We start from the raw sequence: 17,686 nt of genomic DNA on the forward strand, positions 1-17,686 counted from the left end.
TCTTCTTGTTCAACTGAGAAAAGTCTCTTGATTTCTCATTATGAAGACAACTGGAAAAACTGTGTTTTCTAACATTTTTAACACAGTGTTTTTGTGGAGATTCACTGATAAAGAGTTTGCTGAGATTTTGCAAAGAATATCCTTAATATCTAATAATCAGTATTAAACTTTCATGTAATGATCAAATTTTATGTAATGTGTCTTAACAAAAACAAAACTTTGGCTAGTAATCAGTGACAATCAATTAGACTTTCCAACAAGCCATTGCAAATTTAAAATATGCACATGAGTAAACAGTACAATAACACTATGAGAGAAATAACTTGCCTTACACTGTTGTCAGTGAAAATACGTATTCATTAATATATGTATACTATGAAGCAGGGAAACTAACAAGGTACAATCCGTCTGAAAAGCATTATGCAGATAACGTTTGCAGGCAAAAGGCAGGGCAAATAAAATTAATCTTTAAGAATGCTAGTTATTGTCTCAGTCTGTTACTGAATATTACAATCCTATCCTAACTCTCAAATGTGTTGTAAGCACTAAAAAAGGATTTTTCAGTAGGCAGCAAAAGAAAGTATTGATTTAGAAAATAAAATGTATGGCCTTTTTCAAATGCCTTTGTCTAGTAACATAATATTGCACCAGGCAAAATTGCCTTAGCTGATCAGCAAGGTCTTCTAATGCCTATATTTCAGGAAGATGCGTTACAAAAAATGAGTTTAATAGGAGGTCATTCATTATCTGGTAGTAATTTTAAGGTACATGAAAGAAGCAGGCACAGCACTACAAATAAATATATATATGTAAATGATTGTTAATACAACCCTTTCAACAAAATATCCCTGCAGTCAAACTTTTCTTACTAATGGACAGGAACACAGCAGTTTATGGTTTAACTGTTCTGTGATTTCAAAATATCATCTTTAACATCCTTGACATGACAAATTGTGAAAGAAACAAGCTTAAGAACCACAGAATTCATTATAAGTCTTGAGAGAAGAAATGGTATTTACATTACTGATCACTGCTTTGTGAAAACCACATTAACTGTTGTGCACTGGACTTAGTAAAGACTCAAGGGGAAATGGAAAAGCAATGGGCCGAACAGTACCGTCTGAGATTGTCTTGAAAATGTCAAACACTTCTCTTCTTTTTATCCACAGGGAAATCTGAATGCATTTCTACTAATCAAAACTTTCTGGAGGAAAGAGTGTGGAAAGGAAAGATGTAATAAAAAAGACCCAGTGGCTGTGGGAGTAATCCACTGGGTATTGTTGTGTCATGTCATTCTTGGGTGATGGACAGTGGCAGTATGATTATAAATCTGTAAGTCAGTTAAAGGGGGTCAGATGATACCAATAGAAGTAAGACCCATTTTCTGTGGATTATGAATTTAATTTAAAGAAAAAAACACTAAATAGGATGACAGTTTTGATCATCAGTATTTTACCCAATTCATTTTTGGAGAACATGTTTTCATAAACATAGAAAAGTCATCATGTAACAATTATTGTAGCCTGAAAGGGAGGAGGTAGGGTTTCTGAAAAGCTTGGCAAGCTTTTACAAGTTTTTTGTGTAAAAAACAAGAAATAATGAAATTCGTATCAGTAAAGCCCCAAAATACTGTGAATGAGATACCATCTAGGTTGCTGTTTTTATCTGGATAGTTGTCTTTTTTTACGTTTTCCTTACTAGTACCAGCAGATGTTGCCAGATAATTTCTGCAGACTCACCCTTTTCCACAGTTATTTCAAAAAATTGCAACAACACTTATAGAGACACAAGCTATAATCATCTCTGAAGCACAAGTCCCTGCCTGGGATTCTCCTCGTTAGGTCTGTGTCAAGTATTGTGGTAAATGAAGTCCTTACAATACTCTTTTATAACATATGCACTTGAAATTTACTGGCTTGTGGCTGTATTTATAGAGATATATATGTGTGTATATGTGTACATAAATGTGTATACAGGGAGAGAGATGCACGCTCACATGTACTATGTGAGTGTGCCGTTCTCAGAAATGCAAAAAGGAAAACAAAATGGAAGAGCAGAAGACATAGAAAATTGGACATTGAATGGGTGCTTTACAGGTAGGGCTTTTGGTTTCTGCCACATTTCAAGCACCAGTCCCCCAAAAGTAGGTTGGGGAAAGAAAAAGGCTTTCCTCATTATGGATTCCCAAGAGATGATGGGGGATAGAGAGGAAGATGCACTTAATCATTTTCAGCCTTTAAAAAATTATTTTTTGCGTAACAATCAGCTATTTTGCAAGAGGTGTGTTGCTTTCTCTACCAGCCTCTTAGAAGATGTGTGTTTTCCTTTCATTTATGCAGTAAGGGCTGAGACTGACAAATGGCTAAGTGCGTTAATGATTAAACCCAAACGGTATCTTTATCACAGTTCTCACTCTTGAGGAACTGTATTAATCTTTCTGCCCTTCGGTGATGTGCACCTTACTCCTCACTAACTCTCTGAGATGGCTTGAGCCCAGTGCACTGCTTTCACCAGCCTTGGAAAGGCATCTGAGATTTCAGGAGAGACCTGTCTGAGCTCCATCCCTTGTGCATATGTGCACTGAAGGCAGTTGACTTCTGTGTTTGTAGCTAGGGTAGCTGACAGGTTCAAATGTCTTATAAAGAAGAATATAAACATATCAGCATTGGATAGCATTCAGAACAACAAATGCATGTTGGTTGTATGTCTAGTTACATCAGGGTTGGTTTGGCCCAGGAAAAAAGTCATTATACTATGACTTCCCCAGATAGCATTCCTCTCCAGGCTCCTCACGCCAGGACTGGCATGAAGAGGCACCTTTGTGCTGACAAGGAGAAGGACAGGAGAGAGTCTGGGCAAAGCCTGGATTCCCTGTCTCACCAGTGGCATCTACCTCCAGGCACTTAAATGAGGTGCCTATGTGACAGGCCTTGTCATCCCAGGCTGCCTGTGCAGGGAAGAGAGGTAAACTCCTTCCCAGATATGGAGGTGCCCATCTCTTTCGACTAACCGTAGACATCTAGGAAGACAACCCTGCTGAGCAGCATGCTCCCTGAAGTGCCTAGTGCTAGGTGGGACGACCTGAGGCCCTAAGACACAGCTGGCTTTCATGAAGACAGATGGGGTGAGAGGAAAAGCAGTTGGTGGGAAAGGATTTCAAGCCTGAGAGAATGTAGGGATTGACCATCATGAAGGTCTCGGTGCTCTTGGCACTGTCACCTCTTCTTGCTTCCAAGCTCTAAGTCTACAAGTGGACCGAAAGTGCATTTACAGCTAGTAAAGCAGAGCTTTCATAGTCTATCTGTTGTAGTTAGTAATCATAAGGCTGTATATGATTGTAGTGGAAAGAAAAGTCTAGTGTTGCATCTGAAGTAATTATTATAAAAGGCTATATACAGAAACAACTTCAATTGCATTAGCCCTACAGAAAGTGATTTAAGGCATTTTGCACAAAAAATATTGGGCTCTGTGAAACCTATTTCACAAATGTATCAAAATGATTGTATATATTTTTCTATTTCTGTCCATGGTACATTACTTTTCTGAAGTTACAAAGCCATAAAGAATCTTTTCCTTAAAAGTTCAAATTCTGCCTTGCTACACTGTTATATATATATATCTACACACTGCCATATGCTGCTAAATACTGTATCTTTGTAAGTAGCTCTTGGAGATGGGAGAACTTGAGATTTTTCTTTAGCTTTCATTTTGATTGGAACTCTCCCAAAACTGAAACCGTACCATTTAGTTTCAGGTATGATCTATAAACAGGATCTGTAGGTTGTTTTTTTTTTTTTTTTTTTTGTGTGTGTGTCAGATTAGGCTGAAATGTTAAAATCGATCAGTAGAAAAGCAGTTTTAATGTTTAATGAGATTTTTTTCAACCCAACCCTATTTCTGTCTAAAACCAATTTTATTCTAAACTTGACTTGCATTCAAATATCACCCCTATCAATTCACATATAACTGTGTTAAATACTAATCTAGAAATACAGCATCAAAACCAGAGCTAACAATTTGCATGCTTTCAAGCAATGTTCATATGCCTGGAGTCATGAAAGTTTAACAAGCAAGTATAAATGTCAATTGATACCCAAATCAAGACATCTGACCTACTTAAACAACACCCTTTCTTTGAATTTGATAAATGTAACAAAATTGCTAGTGAAAATTAAATGATATTGCTCACCAACAAAACAAAGTATCCTAGGAGGAGTCGGTATGTAAATGTCCATCAATTTATGTAGTTTGACATCCCTGAACATCTGAATGCAAATTCTTCACTTGTAAATTTGTGTTCAGATTAGGTAAAAGTTGAAAAGAAGCTTCAGAATATTTTGGAGATGCAAGTCCTCCTTTCTCCCTCCTCAAGTACACACACATATTCACAAATAATTTACAAAATATTCTTGCAGCCTCAAACTCAACTAATAGCTCAAAGATGAAACCTGAACTCCTCCAACTTCTCTTTGGGCAGACTTTTAAGAGTGATTATCACACTGTAGCTCTTACAAGCAGACTAAGGTTGACCAACTTCTTAAAATTAGTCTGTGTAATCTAAAGACTGAAAGAGTTAATCTGTAGTTATGTTACATGCATATAATGTAATCTACACGTAGCCAGTGTGAAAGTAAATCAAATGAAGCCCAGAATGTTAAACTAAAATAAAAGGAAAAAAAAAAAATCCAACACCAAACCTCAAAACAATTGGTTACAGAACTGATACAAATTATTTCCTGATGTTGTTACCTGTTCAGTTAATCTCGCCATAGAAAATCCACAAATTCTTTGCCATCAGCCTTGCTGGCTCATCAGCATGGCAGACAATAACAAAACAGAAAATGTATGCTATAGTTACAAGGAAGAAACAGAATTTTGTCACAATTGAATGAATGAGCCAAAATGTAGTCTGTAAGTTCTAAATATACACTAGATTGAAAAAAGAGTAATCAGAATTTATGTCAGATGATCAAGAGCATACACCCAGCAAAGCATCTTTAGAATAGAGAATAAAAGCTAAAGGTGGGATCTGATAAAACCTGAAAAAAATAAAAAATAAGTGGACCAAAACTGTTGCTACATCATCTGTCTGAAAAGAGAAGCATTAAGTGCTACCAAAGGCACAGAGATCTGGGGAAGTGAGATAGAAAATCCAGTGAGCTAAAAATGAAAAGACAATTCAGGCCAGAGAAGAAAATGGTCATAAGGACACTGGTGACTCAAAGACAGACATGACGTTTGGCACACGGGAGGAGGAGAGCCAGACAGGAAGTTAGAAATTAGTTTAGTTAGAAATGTTTATCATCAGGAAACACAAATTTGCCAAAAAGGATTTTTTTTCTGGAATGCACTAGTTTTGATGAAACATTCATTTTGAAAGATTTTTCAGGCCCAGGATGATACTTTGAGGTGAGGAGTAAGGAGCAAGGGGAGGAGAAAGAGCACAGCCCACCTGTAACCTGGTGTTTGGGGTATTTAGTGGAATGTGGGAGACCTCTACAAAACCTTGGCTGAATGACTGGAGTTCAGGCTTTCTCCAAAGCCCCCGTGAGTGAAGTCTTCAGGCTTGAGAAGAAAACTCACTAGATGCATAGTGGAATTGAGTTCTTTTTGTTAGAGATGTGAAGGACTTTTGTGCCTAAATAATGTATATTTTTAGGAAAAAAGGACTGCTGACACACAGAAATCTGTTTTAGGTACTAAACTCTTGCTCATACACTGAAAGATACAGAATTCACCAGTGTACCTGGAAACTAAGAAGAGAGAGAAAAACCTTGCAGCAGATTACAGAAGCACCACTGACTTGTGAAGCAATATTTGGGCCTTTGCTATGGCTGGTTGGATGGTTATAATGGATGGTTATAATTAGATTGCACAGAAAATTCACAGTCAGTATGATGAAAGGAAGAGCTGGACAGCAGTGAGGAGCACCAGCTATCCCTCACGTGATTTTACTGTTACTCCCCCATGGTCATATATCTTCTGTGTTTCACTGTGAAGTCAGTGCTCCCCTCACTCATTCCTCAGTTGTGTCTCTAACCATCTTGGAAGAACAAACTCCACCACTGACAGGGACAACTTGCATGCCCAGGAGGCTCCTTGCTTCAGGTGATCTGCATGGGAGCTCAGCAGAGCCCTGAAGAGATATAAAAGCAGCTCCAGAACTTGAGAGCAGCAGAACTGTCTAAACGGCTAGCCTCTCACTTTGAAGGAGGTAAATTTCTTTCCCACTTCCCCAACACTTGGAACTGAAAGCCATATACTTTGTATTTTTTTCAAGGAAGGAAATCATACTGATTTTTGTTTGAGAGGAAGTAGATTTGTCTTCCCTGGAAATTTGGCTTTAAATGTCTTCAGAAATACTGACAGATGGTACCCACTATAACTAAGATAAACAGTTTCCATTATAGTCAAAATCCTTAATGTCAAAGCCCTCATTTGCCTTGTCACAGGGACAGGATATCACACAGGTGAAATGCATAGGTTTGTTATATAATCACATATGATGCACAATCAGAATTGTAAACTATGTAGTCACTTTAGTAGAAAAAGTAGTAAGTACTGTAAGTGAACAATTCAAGTTACGTTGGCAAATTACCCTTAAGTGATTGTTTGGTTATATTGGTCAGCAGATTTGAATAAGATAGACTGTTGGAAAATGTTCTGACTGAATTAATTTGAGACCATCTCTTTTGCCTGATGCTAGAATTTTATTTTAAAAATCAGTTTCAAAGTCCTTGGTCCTCCATTAGGTCCTATGCTGTTTAACAGATGAGAAAATGGTTACTATCATATTGTATATCTTTTGAGTACCTTATTATCATAGTACTCTAGTCTTTATCATTGTTTTATCCAAAAAGGGTCATAATCACACATGTTAATATGATCCTCACAGTCCATGTGAGTAGCTGTTATGGAAACTTTTCTCTGTTCAATGCATCACCTGCCCTAATTTTCTTGGAAGTAGGCATTGCGGTGACTATTGTGTTTTGATGACATAATCTCAGCCCCAGGTAAGAGCCTTTGACTGTTGAATTGCCCTTTGAAATGATGGTTTTTGCAATTCTATGTAATATTCCACTGTTGTTAACTCTATTCATTCTCATCTAGCAGGGCTGAATATTTATGAGTTAATATAGTAATATAGTAAATAAAGCTTTGTGGCCTTTGAAATGTGGATTTCTTCTTCATATCTGAAGTCTGTCCAGACATTTGTTTCTGTAATGAAATCTGTAGAAACCTGATTTTCCCAGCAGAATAATTCTAAAATTTTCTGTATTCAGTCTTAATGGATTATCTTTGAAAGTAAATTAAAAACAAAAAACACAACTTGCATCAGTGCTGTAATTTATTTTTCATGTTAAAATAATAAAAGTTTATGTGAATAAGTATAGTTACATTTGATAATGATTCAGAGTTGGTTAGTAAACTGAAAGCAACTGCTGCCTGCTGAGATGCTGTATGCGCAGTCCACCTTACAGGAACAGCTCTAGCTCACAGCCATTTTGCATGGAAGCAGCTCACACTGGATCACACATCTGTGGGAATTGTCCTTCCTAAAAATCCCACAGAATTGGGGTGATTTGTATGGCCGAGACTCAGATTTTGGGAGCTTTCCATGGATAGAGCTCTGTTATGCCTCTTAGGGAATTGGGATAGATCAGCCCTTACCAGAACGCCAAGGTACAGGTTCCTCTGCTCTTTAGCAGAAAATCTCTACCCTCTTTTTGCAATTCTTTCTGACTGTCTTTTTTGAAATGCCTAAGTTTAGCCAGAGTTCGGGTAGTCTGCACTGCAGTTACAGTAGTGTGTACTGATTCATCAATAGAAAAATCTGCAGTACACTGAACACTAAAAATTTGGGGATGATGTAAAAGCAATTTAATTAATATTAAAACAGAAAACCTCACAGGCGTCTAAAGCACTGGTTATGTTATTAATGGCGTCTAGTTTTTAATAGCTTCCACTTTAAAAGAACATAAAATATCAAGAACTTCTGGATTGCACAGCATAAAAGATTTACACAATCAGTGGATTTTTCCTTAGAACTTAGGTCCTCTTTCTTGAACAGGTAATTGTCTTCTTTATAATTTCTTACTTTACTGGCCACTAACGGAAGAGAAATATTTAAATTGTGGCACACGAAAAAATTACCTTAGAAGGTTATTGGGTGTAAAGGATGTGCAAATAGAAACATTGGAAATTATGTAGATTCTCACATTTATGAACACGAATGATCTTTCTTTTCTTTCCTTCATTCCCAATTTCATTTGCTCTGTAGATTTAATAGCTCTCTTAATCTCAGAAAAATGCAATGTATGAAGAGAATATTCAACCTTTAGGGGCTATTAAAGAAATGTATGCCTAATAGCCTAATACCTCACACAAAGGCATCTCCATCTCCTGACAAGATATCACCATGCATAGTAGGAAAATAAGAGGAAAAATAATATGGAAGACATAAATTTCTGGCAGAACTCCCACAAGACAATCACATTTCATCAAAGTTTAGTCTGGTTTGTTGTTTCACCGGCAGTTTGTAAAATCCAGTCCAAGCAGAGCAGGGCCCCTCCTGCAAGCTCCCTGAGTGACAACAGCCTTCAGCAAAACCCTAGTTCTTAGGCATCCCTCTTACTCCTTGCCCATGGGCCCATAGAGGTCTACAAACAGCTGAGAGCACCCTGGACACCCAGTTTGGCTGCATCAGCTGAAAACAGTCATCAGATCACCTAAATGCGGGTCAAGGCTAACACAAAGACCCTAGGAGTCCATCAGCTACTTAACCAGCAGTGTGGAGCAGGTACAACAGAGGACTTGCCTCAGAGGGCTTGGACTATGTTACCTGTCAATAAGCTTCCAGACATATCAGATGGAAATAGTGTCAGTTACCACTGAATAAACACACAATGGGATTAATCAAAATGACACTCAACTTGTCCTGAAACAAACTTGATGAGGAGGAGAAGCATAGAAGGTGTGTGTGTATGGGTAGAAAGAGATGGACCAGAGGAGAGTTGTATAGGGCTCTCCTTGTAGAAAGCTGTATGTGCAAGTTCAGGAAAAAAATGAAAAGAAAAGATCCTCTGCTTGGTACCTGCTGTACCAGGGCCAATGAAAAGCCTGTGAGAATTGACTTAAACTCTGCTGTTTGACTTCCTGAAGACATTAAATGCTGAATCACAAGATCCACTCTAGAGGGAACCATCAGAGAAGCAGGAAGCACTGCTATAGCCTGTGTAAGACATGTGTGATCTGAACACCTAGCCAGCAACTCCTGCATGCTGGGCTTGGCCCAGAAGAATAGATCATTATACTTTGAAGTAAACACACAAATGCAAAAAAAAGAATGGAATACAAGTGGCTCAAAACTTATGCTTCTTGTTATTAGACATACTATATAGATAGTTTGTAAATATTTTTCGGTAAAAGTGCTTAAATATACTTTATCTTACTGTGCTGTGTGTTTTCTACTTTAATTTCATGCCTAAATCAATAGCTAATTATAATTTGACAAGAAAAAGAGATTGCAATGGATATGATCTACCTGCTCTGCTGTTAAATTGTAATGTGGTTGGCTGGCTTTACAGTGTTACCACAATTTGTCTATACCATTTCCAGAGTCACTGTAAGAATCAGGAAATAAATTTCTAGCGGATCATTTCAACACCACGCAGAATAGTCCCAGAAGCCCTTTGTCTGTGGCTGATGGAAGAGGGAAGGTTTTGATGTCTAATTGTTGACACTCATTTATCCAGGGTTTAAACAGCTTCCAACCTGGGTCTTACGACCAGATACAAATTAGGGAAACTCTATCCAGGACCATGGTCATTCAGGCAGTGATTATTAAAGCAATGTATCCTTAAAGAATCTGAGAGTACAATTGCCATCACAAATAGCATCCATGTCCTTCTCTAGGCCTATCACACAAACTCGCATGCCCCCCCCCCCCCCAATACATACACATGAGAGAGGTTTTCTCCCCCACCCTGCAAATCTGTTAAGAAATGGACAACTGGATATGTAAAAAATTATCTTCTTTGATTTTCGTGCTCACCAGTCATCAAAGGGTTACTTTTCAGAGCAGCACAAAAAAAGAAGAGCTGGTTGACCAAACATTTTTTTTCTTACAAAGAAGTGTCAACCCTGAGCTTGTAATTAAGAAGTTAAAATCTGTGATTTATATATATTTATATATATAAAAATAGATGATCATACTAAGACTAAAAAAGTGAAAGAAATCTCCATGTCAGTACTATATATTTGTCTGTTCTGAAATTTTGCAGAAGAAATCCTTGTGACACTGAAATTAACTGATATGAAAGATGTAGTTAGGTGTGAAACACACTATTGATCCGGTCGCTGTTAGTCCATTAGAGAATTGCCGTCTTGGTAGGATAACGAACATAGTAGCAGAAAGTCCTAATCGATGTCAGAACAGTGAAAAAAGGAAAGAGATTATATCACAAGAGATTATTTTCTGTCCAAACCCTTGAAGGGAGATTTGTCAAGAATGTTGTTTAGCATTACCACCATGGCTGATGGTGAACTAAGTGGAAATCTGTGCCAATTATATAACATGGATAAATACTAAAAGAAGCTAGGTGAAATCGTGCTACTACTCATTTTTTTACTGGGCATTAAGATTTAAATCCTAAACAATTGTAACATGATATTCTGAAGCTAGTGGACTTACTATCATACTAAAAGATAAACTTATTTTTCAGCTTCTCTACCTTCATACCAATCTGATGTGGTTGGCAGATGAAGTGCAAGACATTCACCGTTGAGATATACTTTTGTGTTGGAAAAAAATTCCAGACTTGCTCCCTATAGCAATGATCATTCTGATGACCTGAATCCTCCTACAGAAGTTCCTAAAGGAAACCTGGCTGTTAGTGAAGAACGGTTGCATTTTTTTGTTCCTTTCTTGTCTTTTTTTGTTTCGTTGATATTCTGTTGAAATGCAGCAGCCTTAAGTCAGGCCTGATTCAGAAAGAAAACTGTTTTCTTGGTTTCTTCCCCCCTCTTTTTTCTTGTTAGGGAAAGACACACACTGTAAGATCCTTTTTTACTTTTGCAGCATAAAAGGAAATGAAGCTCAGAAAGTCTCCTGTAATAAAGGTTTGAGAAAGAATTCTCTCAAGAGTGGATATCGTCTTCAGAGATATCTGAAAAAAGCAGGAAGCAGTTCAGTCTGGCACCTGGTACTCTTTGGGAAAACAAAAAAGGGAAGCAGGTTGCAGTACTGCTCTCTTCTTGTAGAAAACTGCAAGTGTTTGTGGCATGGTCCATTGTCCAAGAGTATAAGAAAAGAAGGAAGTTGGCTGTTTCTGTAGCTAAAACAGTTTCTCCTATGAGATCCAGGATTATCTCCACTGTCTCTGCAGTACAAGACTGATGAAGACGATGAGCAACGTCTGCAGTGACCAGCCAGGCTGTGTGGCTGAAGCCTCCACCTCCCTCCTGTCGGAGTCGACGGGTGGTGCTTCGGTGGTGATGAAATCGAACTCGGTGGGACAGATGTCGTCTGTACAGCCGCTTCCGCTTCCTGAGCCACTGGTTTCATCACCTGGCACAAAGGAGTGAGGGAAACAACATGAGGGCCATGGGTTACAGCATTTGTCCCTTTTCTCTGTTTCCTTTCCACTCAGCGCCCCAGTGGGGGTGAACACCTTGGGAACAGGAAAGTGTTGGTGGTGCTAACTTTCATTCAGTAAAGCATCCAAATGAAAGCCATTGTGATTTAATTAGGTGATTAAAGACTCTTCTGAAAAAGGAGTAGACTGCTGGCATTATGGAAAGCCCTCAGCGTCTTGATGCATTTGACATGAAGATAAGCAAAAGAAACAAATATATAACTGGAATTTCATGGGACAGAAAAAGAGTTTTTTAGATGTTGTCAGCATCACAGAGCACAAAGACCAAAGAAAGCCATTACAATGGAAGCATTTTATAAATGTATTCCAAAAATATACTTATTTAGTAACAGTTAATGGTTACTTACTTGTATCCTGGAAGTTGACATCATTTCCATTATACGCGTTCTTCAGTTTGTTAGTCATGACACGTAAGGCCATGATTTGTTGTCGAATGAAGGTGTCTGGCCTTGTGATGTCCACATCTACTTCTGGATTGTTGATCTGGTTGGTCAAGCCATCATTCATAATCTCAGGCAAGTATCTGTTTAGCAGGATGAATGATTAGTTTAAAATGCAATGAGTAACAGAAATAAAAGACTGTACAGTAAATGCTGTGCTTAGCAATTTAACATTGATAATGATTACATAGTTCTTAAACAGCTTCAGTGAAACCATTTTAAAAATATGGTTTTTAATTTTACAGACTCTAAAGGATCTCTTTAGTAGCTCGGCTGCATGGAGAACAGAAAGGATTTAAGATCTCCAACCTCCTAACTCTCCATATACTCCCCAGCAAGTACACTGGCTCTGTGAACCATGGAAGAGGTTCACCAGGCAGCAGTGAGTCACTGCATGTTCAGATCCTCTACTGATATGAATGGTTGCACACTAAATTAAGCATTAACAATGCATTCTTCTGTTTTTATTTATTTCTGCTTTAAAAATATGAATTCCTTTGTTATATATAGCATATTTGTGTTCTGGGATAGTTTAGAAGGCTATCTTGAGGCATTATGGCTCTCCTTGTTTAAAGGAAGCACTTAATGAATTTTCTTCTCCAGGTCTTCCTTGCATCCCTTTTTTGACCACTGTGAACAACACCTCAGTCCATCTGACACCAGGCCCATAAACAGCATTGTTAGTTTACCAGACTCCAGTATTCTCTTTGTTTTGGTCCTTATTCCTTACAAACAGGCTATACTTGCATCTCACATGTGCTTTCTGCATAACACATTTAGGGTATGGCATTTCCTATCCATCCACACATCTGAATTTTTCATTGAGGCTCTTAGCTTATCATTTCTTGCTTACCCTTCTCTGACCTTGGAAAATGCAGTCTTAGGCTGCTAAGTTTGCAGGTATCTCACCCCTAGAAAAATCAGCCCATGCCTCCAATCATCCTACGGCAAAAGTCTTCACCATCTTTTGTTAAATATGTACATTTTGTCCCTTGAGGCTCTTTGTCCTTAGGAAACTCTCCTTATAGACATCTGCAAAGCTACCTTTTTTCTTGCTTTGAATCTCTGTTAAAAATTATCTGTGCATTTTACAGCTGTTAGGGTGATAAAGGGCTGACATTATTTCTCTGTGCTGGCACAGTATCCTGAGAAAATAGTGTATCACCACTTCCCTGTTGTCTCTTGTCTGTCTTTATTTACCTACTATCTTTGTCTCATATTTAGACTTCAAGGGATTTGGGGCAGATCAACCCTTTGTTCATGTCTTTATCAGGATATGATCTATTTTGTAATTAGTTTGCATATCAGGCTATCCTACTGATATCTGTGGGACTCCTCGTGTGGGTATGTGCTCAGCCAGTAATGATAGCACAGTCTAGCCTAATAATGGCAAACTTTCATGATGCCTGGTACCAAATACAGTTTAAGAGTATTTCACTTCACTCTCACTTGTGCCAGCCCAATTCCCTATCAATATTCAAATTTGGCATTGGTGTCAGTGTTATGTTCATATTGGTCTGGAAAATAAATAGATTCCTTAAAAATAAATGTGAAAGCAAGGGAGAAGAAAGGGCTTTCTCCTGAAGTCATGGTTAAGGGAAAATAAGTTTTGTATTGCTTCTGGGGGTTCACAAAGTGATGACTTCTTTGCTGCACCAGGGAAGGGTTTAGTCTCATTGTAACAGGTCCTTGCTTTGCAAGATGAGACTCATTTGTCATCAGTGGCCTTTGAAAGTTTACATGAGAATAATCCTGGGGGAGTGTGAACATGTAAGAACAAAACATGACTGCCAAAAATACCCAGCCTCAAACTGCATGTCCTGTTGTTTCACTGGTACCATAATGAGAAATAACAATGCTGTAGGGATCCCATCCAGAGCGCTGTGGTACAGCCTTAGCTATGGTGAGAATACAGAGCCACCTCCCCTAGTACAGAGGACTGCAGACTGCAGTGTTATGAATCACCAAAGATAGAAATTGGAAATAATTCTGCTGAGTTGCCTGGAGGCAGCAGGATGAAGACCTTGGCATGCAGGGAATCGCTGGGCTGCAAAGGAACAGCACCTCCATCTGTCACATGTCTCTACAAATGAAATGGCTGCTGTAGACAAATTACTCAGCATAGAAGTAAATCAGCGATTTCAAGGTGCAGTTGATTAAAAAAAGTAAGAATGTAAGAATTGCCCTACTGGCTTAGAGAGGATGTCCATCTTGCCCAGTATCTTGTCCATGACAATGGCCATAGCTGTTAGCAGCTAGAAGTGATCTAAAATCACTGAGCATTCATGTGGATTGCTTTCCTTGTTTATGAAGGGTTAGCTGCTCTTTATTGCAAGCCATCCATGAGAAGCTATGTCTAGCTCTGAATGGTAGTTATCAGGTTTTCTTTGACTGATTTGTGTTTGATTTAATCTTGTCTTATCATCAATAATAAAAGAAGAATGTACTGACTGCTTAGTGAGCTTTTTATATGGAGACAATATGAATCAGTTTGGAGATTTAAAGCAGTTAGAGAGTGCTCTGGTGTGTGCTTTTTATTGAGGTTCATGCTCTGCACTGTGGATCAGTGTGGATCTGATGTCCTTCTGAAGACCATCTAACTTTAAATGGGTCAGGCCATTCAGTCATAGGATGTGATTCAGTCAGATTGTCACACACCCTGCAGTATCTGCCTCAGGATCTGGTGATCCCCAAAGCATTCCTGGCATGGAAGGGCTTAGTCTCTCAGGAGAATAGTCCAGTGCACCTGACCTAGATGTGTAAGGAAGCCATACTGGATGTGGGTCACAAGAAATACATTACCATATGATTGCCTAAAGGTTAGGTGGATACTGAAATTCCCAGGCGAATGAGCCTCTTGGCATTTAGGGCATAAGAGCAAAAGAATTAGAGATGCTGAAGATTCATGTTTAGGTTTATACAGATACCAAAACTTGTTTGTATAAATGCAAGTGTCTGCATATGAGCAGAGTCCCACTCTTGCCAGATCTAGTCAACTCACGATCTCGTCAAAACTAGTCAGGAGTTTATTCATCAGTGGAGTGGAGACAGCTGTTGGACTCCCATGTGCCTTGGGCCAAATGACTTGTTCATTAGATTTCATCTGCTGGGATTTAGTTGCACAAACACAGACATCTGGTGCCATTTGAATGCTCTTGGTTATTCCTCCTCTTCTCATTAATATCCCTGAAAGGTGTGGCTTTCTGCATCTTACCTACAGGCTTCAGGGGGAAGTCTTGGACATCTGGCACATCTAAAATTATATTTGGGGTCTTTCTTTAGGCAGCTGAATTGAGTCTTGAGTGCCACTTTAACCACCAGGGGGTATACTGCTTGTTGTCCTGCTTCCACTCCAGTAGGGTTTGAATATCCTGTAGATCCAGTGTCTAAATGCCAGCTCCATGAAGGTGTCTTGACTATTTAGACCATCTCACATAGCAGTAGATAAGTGTGTTTAGGGAGTGAAAAACTGCCTCATTGACTACACTGACAGGATATTGGGGCTCTTTTCAGGCACCTTAACACTGGTGATTTTTAAAATGCTCAAGCAGTTCAAGCCCAGGTGGGAGGTAGTATCCTGTGTCATACTCACCTCAGACATGTCGGAGAGTCTCAGATGACACTACTCTCACTTGGGCAACACAAATAACTCTATTGTCTCACCCACAGGCATCTATATTTAAGTGCATGAATTTACATGTCTGAATATGAAGTTGGATTCTGCCCTCATTACTGAACTAATTCACCTGCTTCCTCAGGGGAGACAAAAAAGGCAGAAAAGCCTATATTGAATGTAAATACCTTTGAATTGTTTTCCTTTCTTTAAAGGACTGGTACAGATAAGGGAACACACAGCCCAAGGTGTGTTGTGAGTGACAACCTCTGAGAGTCAGCCCCGCACATGTTCTGACAAAAGCATTTTGATGTGTGTGGGGTAGGGTTATGTCACACCGAATTGGAAGCCATGTCTTGGGACCACTTTTTGACAGAAGATTTGTTGCTGGCTGGGCGAAGTTGTTGAACACAGCTGCTTTTGCTGCAGTTCTGTAAGTGGAGACACCCCTGTGAATTTTAAGCTTTGCTGCTACTTCTGCTCTCATTAATGATCTCTTCGTAGGCCTGGCCATTACAAGAACTGTATGCCCATTATAAATGAAAAGAAGTGCCAACCTGAATCAGTGTCTGTTCTTTGTATACTCCTAGCAAAAAAAAAAAAATCAGCTTTCTTAGCCCTCTTAGCCCTGTGAGTATAGAGAAGCTGAATGATACTGTTTGTTTTCTGCTGTTTGCTCCTTGCTCAGCTATGTCAGGATTTTAGTGTAATTTACATTGTTTTCTAAAATATTAATGCTTTCTGTTCCTCTTAGCCTTTCCACCGTTCTTGCTTGTCTCAACAGACACAGCAAAGATGTCTTTTGGCACATCATAGCCAAGTACCACAAAGCCTAGCTAAAACCACTTTTTTTTTCTTTTTTTTAAAAATGACCAGTTAATGTTCCAGGGGGTCTGCTTCCTTTTCAAGTCTAAAAATGACTGATGAATCTTCTTTCAGGTGATTATATAAAGGCTGTAGCTATGAAAAGAAAGAAAAAGGAGGAATCTTCTGGTTTTTAAAACACATCTTCCTGAAAGATGTTCTTCATATTTTGCTGCTGCAGCAGCTGCTTACAGTACAACTGGAGCATCCCACCTAGACAGTACTGGAGTTTTTCCAGGTGCACAGAATTGTAGGCAATAGAGTACAAAATACAGCACAGGCTTCCTCAGGCTGGGCTGGGGGTAGGCAGTCACATCTGGTCCAGAAAGATAAGTGCAGTGGAAAATAGGCTTGTTTGGCTAACTAGATCACCTCATCTGATTCTCTTTGCTCAGGGGGTAATCCCCATAGGATATTTTCAGGTTTGGGGGTTTTTTTGTTTTCTCCGTCTTGGAGAAAAGCTTGAGGAGACAGAAGGAGAGGGAGAAAATGGCTCATCTGCCAGTTTGTTGGAAGGAAGATGCAAAAATAAACTAGAGCCATCAATTAAGAATAGGCAGTTTTCACACTTACTGAGAAGTAGTTTATTCACACTTTCGCTAGTGTGAAACTAAACGGTTATCTTTCCCTCCAGGTAAAGGACATTCACTCATTCTCATTGCAAGCCTTGCTGTCATCAGCGAACAACTTTCCCAGGACAAGCACTGATCTGGTGAGTCTTTCTTCCCACCTGAATTTCATCAGGAATTAAAGGCTCTCTGCTGGTGAAGTAGGCACTCCCATACATGTGGCAGGAGAAGAAAATTTCAGGCCAGCTGAGACTCCATCCTGGTTCATTTTGGTGAAATACCTCATACTTTTAAGTTAGATGTTGAAAATTACAGTGCTCATTTTTCCTTTTATTCTACACCTTTCTCTATTTTTTTTCTGCTTATAATCACTGTCTGTCTCATAGATAATTCTATTTCTTATTCATTGTACTTGGAGGAGTGATAGGTTCCTTATGGAAAGGAACATAGGTCTCATCTCTTTCATAGATTACTGACTTCCAGAGCTAAAACATATCCATAAGTCTATCATCCTGGTGAGCATGAGTACCATGATCATAGTGC

At 38.9% G+C, this 17,686-nt stretch overlaps 1 protein-coding gene across 1 annotated transcript in view; it reads right to left on the minus strand.

The window, feature by feature from the left end:
• Window positions 1-11,366: 11,366 nt before the first annotated feature.
• GPC6 (glypican 6) overlaps window positions 11,367-17,686 on the minus strand; it is a 797,652-nt gene continuing 791,332 nt past the window's right edge. Inside the window, exons 9-10 of the mRNA XM_074815455.1 lie at window positions 12,005-12,180; window positions 11,367-11,569 (exon numbers count right to left, since the gene is read on the minus strand). Of these exons, the coding sequence (XP_074671556.1) occupies window positions 11,367-11,569; window positions 12,005-12,180 (379 nt within the window). The remainder of the gene's footprint in view (window positions 11,570-12,004; window positions 12,181-17,686) is intronic.

The sequence above is a fragment of the Strix aluco genome, chromosome 2 (assembly GCF_031877795.1).
Source record: "Strix aluco isolate bStrAlu1 chromosome 2, bStrAlu1.hap1, whole genome shotgun sequence".
NCBI classification, from domain to species: domain Eukaryota; kingdom Metazoa; phylum Chordata; class Aves; order Strigiformes; family Strigidae; genus Strix; species Strix aluco.